This window comes from Temnothorax curvispinosus, unplaced genomic scaffold (assembly GCF_003070985.1).
Source record: "Temnothorax curvispinosus isolate PA1 unplaced genomic scaffold, ASM307098v1 QBEX01005620.1, whole genome shotgun sequence".
Classification (NCBI taxonomy): Eukaryota; Metazoa; Arthropoda; class Insecta; order Hymenoptera; family Formicidae; genus Temnothorax; species Temnothorax curvispinosus.
The window spans coordinates 1-4,131 of record NW_020215400.1 but is presented as its reverse complement, the minus strand read 5'-3'; the positions used below and the strand labels follow the sequence as shown (position 1 = coordinate 4,131).

At 38.5% G+C, this 4,131-nt stretch overlaps 1 protein-coding gene across 1 annotated transcript; it reads right to left on the bottom strand.

The window, feature by feature from the left end:
- Positions 1-338: 338 nt before the first annotated feature.
- LOC112454983 (golgin subfamily A member 6-like protein 22) lies at positions 339-2,053 on the bottom strand. Its single transcript, XM_025016647.1, has 4 exons — positions 1,774-2,053; positions 1,041-1,269; positions 701-938; positions 339-590 (listed from the first exon to the last, which is right to left on the bottom strand). Exons 1-4 carry the CDS (start codon positions 2,051-2,053, stop codon positions 339-341), a joined length of 999 nt encoding a protein of 332 aa, XP_024872415.1.
- Positions 2,054-4,131: the final 2,078 nt, after the last annotated feature.

Below are 4,131 nucleotides of genomic sequence, written 5' to 3'. Positions count from 1 at the left end.
TCTTTATCCCCTCTTTTATATAGAGGGACAACTATGCTTGTTTGCCATTTGGTCGGAATTTTACTTTCCTTCCAAATGAGCTTCAACAGATCAATTAGACCTCCTCTTACCGCTGCGCCACCATACAGCCATGCTTCCATTGAGATTCCATCGACACCTGCAGCTTTGTCTAGCTTCATGTTCCTGACTGCCCTCACTATTTCCTCTTCTTGCAGCTCTTTATCTGTATCTTGAACCTGCTCTTCATTTCTTTCTTCTGTTCCCATGTCACGCATCTCCAACGCCTCTTCCCTTCCTACCATCTCGGTCCCACCTAACAGCTCCATGAAATAACTTTTTCAGTTCTCTTTCGGAACATTATTCTCTTTCCATTCTTTCTTCTTTCTTCGACTGTTTATATAGTTCCAAATTTTCTTTTCGTCCTTCAGTTTTCTTAATTCCTCTTCATCCCTCACTCTCTTCTCCATCCTTTTGCGCTCTAACCACCCCTTCAGGCATTTCTTTTCTTCCAAATAGTCTTCCTTACTCCCCTTCCACATCTCCACTTTCTGTACTTTCTTTTCACCTCCCTCTTCTTTCTGGTACAACTTCTATCCCACCAATCTTTGTGCCCTATTTTTCTTCTCTACTTTAACTTAATTTCTTTATACACTAAGGCTCCAAGGATCCTGTTTTTTATTTTCTCCCATTTCCTATCTACCGACTCCATTTCCTGGTCCTCGGTTTCATTCCATACCTCCGTCCTCTCCCTGTATAATTGCCTTGCCTCTTCGTTCCAAACTATAATCTTCTTTGACATATTCCGTTCTTCTTCTTCCTCTTCTGTACACCCCTCTATTTGTCTCGTATTCTCCTCTTCCTCCAGTAACAAGGTCAGAGGCAAATGATCCAAGTCCACCCTGTCCCCTATTCTAAATTCCAACACTCGCTCTTGCGCACTATCGTTTACAATTGCATAATCAATTACCGAGCACCCTCTCGCACCCACATACGTATATTCCCCCTCCCAATCCCCCTCTGTACATCCATTCAAAAAATACTATCCTTTTTCATTTATCATATCCACAAAACTTCTGCCGCCATCTTCTATAACTTTATCTTTACTCTCCTTTTCAAAGTCATACTCCTCCTCCCTACAACCTCCTAAATTTCCTATTCTAATATTAAAATCACCTCCTATAATAATATCCTCTCCTTCGCATCCTTCGCATTGCTCTGTTATTTTTGCCATTATCTCTTCAACATCTTTCTTTGTTCCTACATTATATACTGTAAAAATATTTAGCCCCTTTTTTTTTTACTATTCTTGTTCGCGCAATTCTTTCTGTAATCATTATACTTTCATAATTCTCCACTTCCGCCATTCAGCCTTTTATAATACCTATTAGTAATCCTCCCTTCGCCCTACCCTTCCTTTTTTCCTTTACAGCGTTAATGTTTTTCCAAATGTGCGTTTCTGGCAATCTACCCTTAATTCTACCCCATCCCTTTTCCTCTAGCCATGTTTTACATAATCCTATAAAATCGAAACCTACTATGTAATTCCAACAATCTTTGTCCTGCCTCTCTATACCTGCTACATTCCAAAAAATTATCTTTCGCCCATTTTCTTTCTTCATCTTCTTCACTTTTCCGTCCTCCATTCGTGTTGTTTGCCTATTGTCCTCTTGAATGCCTCGACTTACTGATACTCTTCTCCTAACTTGGCAGTCCTCTAGAAATTTTCCTTTTCTATTAGCTTATTTTCTTCCTCGCTCCATACATACTTTCTACCTTGTATCTCTAGCTTCCTAAAACCTATTTTCACCCATTTTCCTTCTGTTTTCTTTTTCCATGCCCTTTCTTTTCTCCGTCTTTGCACTTCTCTGTCCTCAAAGGTCAAATCGTGATTAATGAAAATTTTCTTACTTCCCAGTTTCTTCTTCTCCTTCATGATGTTATCCTTCGCTTCCCAGCAGTCCATTTCGACTATTATTATCTCTCCTCCTACTCTGCCTGGTGACCGCATCTTCTTCACTCCCGCTCTTGCACCAAACTCCCTCTCCAGAAACATCTCCGCTGTGTCTATTAAGTTCTTGTTTTCCTCTTTATGTAGTCCTCTGATCACTAAGTTATTTTTCTTTTCTTTCCTTTCCTTTATATTTCTTTCTCTCTTCCTCACCATCTCCGCCACCTTTCCCACAATTTCCTCCATTTTGCCGCCGGTCGTTTCATCCGTTGTGTTTTCACTCCTTCGTTCGATCTTCGATAGCCTCACTTCTATCTTATCCATCCTTTCCTCTACCTTTTCTTCTTTTTTTCTCCGACCCTCTTCTAAGACGTTCATCCTCTCTCTCATCTCTCTCATTTATTTTCTCTCAGGTCCCTCATTTCGTTTCTAATCTCTTTGTTACTGACAGGACTCCTTCCTCTTCTCTCTTCTTACCTACAGCACCGGCTCCATCCTTCGCTTTGTCCATACCTGGTGGCATTTTCACTGTCTTGTTATCTCTCTTGAAAATTTCCATCGTACGTTGTTCGTTTTCCTCTCTTTTCCTCTTGGCTTTCGCTAACTCGCATGCCGTACTGTTATCACTTGTCATAAACTCCAGTATGCTGAGCGAGCCCGATCTTTCTCTCCTTCTTAACTCCTCCTTTGTAAGTCTTCCCTTTCCTCTTTTTTCTTCTTTTGGTGTGGCAAAAACTTTTTTATCCGTTTTCTCACTGCATGAACTATCCGACACTGTAGCCGGATTCTCATTTTTATTCTTTATTGCTGCCTTCTCACTGTCGCCTGTCTCTCCCTCCATCCTGTGCGCCCCGCGTGCACGCTCTCCTTCCAAACAATCTCCTTAGCCGCTACCTCTATGCCTAGACCGTTCCATCTAGTGTCTAGTGTCGCTACCTACTCTATGCGTGACGCAAATCTCGCTCCTTTTGGAACGCACAGCGATTTTCTCCCGCTTTCTCTCACCTAACCTCTCCTCTCTCTAGAATATTTAGCACTCTTTTCCTTCACTAATTAATATTTCCCTGCTGCATCTATTATCTTATGCTAAATTTAAGCTCTTCTTCCTACCTTTCTATCGGTTTATCGCTTACCTCGTATCCCATTTCCCTCTAAACTCTCGCCTAATTTATCCGCAACTCTCACACGCGTGCTGTACACGTTTCGAATGAATCGTGATCTACGTAATGGTGTTAAGGATCAGGAAACTTGATATCGTTTAGTCAATATATTTTGAAGAGTGTTTCGAGAAGACTTTTAAAATTTCTTAAGTCTGATAAAGGAAGAAAACGTCTTATCAATAACAAATCACATGAATATAAAATAAGCACTTCAGCATAAAATTTGTATCAATGGTCAATCAACTCAAAGCAATCTTTCAGTTTATCAGGGAAATCCTAAACTAGAATCTATTAGTTGAAGGTTTATAAAATAATATAATTTCTGTAGAACAGAAGATCTATAAACATGAAGAGTTGAGTGTATTTCACATGAATTCCACTCCTGAATAGTTAAACAGTTGAACAGACCATTAATACGCACAAAGTTATTAATATCGATGACATTATAAATTCACAAAATATCATATAAAGTAGTAAATAAGTAATGAAAAAATGCATACATCTTTTACTTTTAAGCTTCTTATTATTCGAAAGAACAGTCAGAATTAGATTGTGAAACTGAATTTATGTTAATAATAATGTGCATATAAAGATGATATGCTTCTGAACATATATGACAATCGTCATCTGAGTTGTTTGTTAATTCAAAACAATTGAAATATGTACGCATTTATCCATGTTTTGTCAAATAAAAGAGTATCTGACGGAGAGAGAGAATATCTCCTAAAGTAAAATGCAATAGTATTTTTGGAACGATAATTAATAATATAGAGCAAAGTATATAGAACGCAAAGTATCGGAAGAATTCAAATAATTCAATATGATTATAATCAATCGTATTGAGTTCGCGAGATATTTACAAAGACGAAATATAGCTTTTATTGACAACGGCCGTGTCTTTCAAACAATTATTAATATTCAGTTTACAATTAAAGAATTATTTTTTACACGTGGTTGTAACCAAATTTAATATAGTTGTAACGTTCGCGTTTTCTCGCTCGGAATTCGCTCGCCAGGCCAGGG

Coding starts and splice junctions, on each gene's coding strand:
- LOC112454983 (XM_025016647.1), bottom strand. CDS start 2,053: ATGTTTCTGGAGAGGGAGTTTGGTGCAAGAGCGGGAGTGAAGAAGATG. Junction 1,270..1,773: donor TAGGAAGCTAGAGATACAAG/GTAGAAAGTATG, acceptor ATATTTTTACAG/TATATAATGTAGGAACAAAG. Junction 591..700: donor AGGACCAGGAAATGGAGTCG/GTAGATAGGAAA, acceptor TTGGTGGGATAG/AAGTTGTACCAGAAAGAAGA.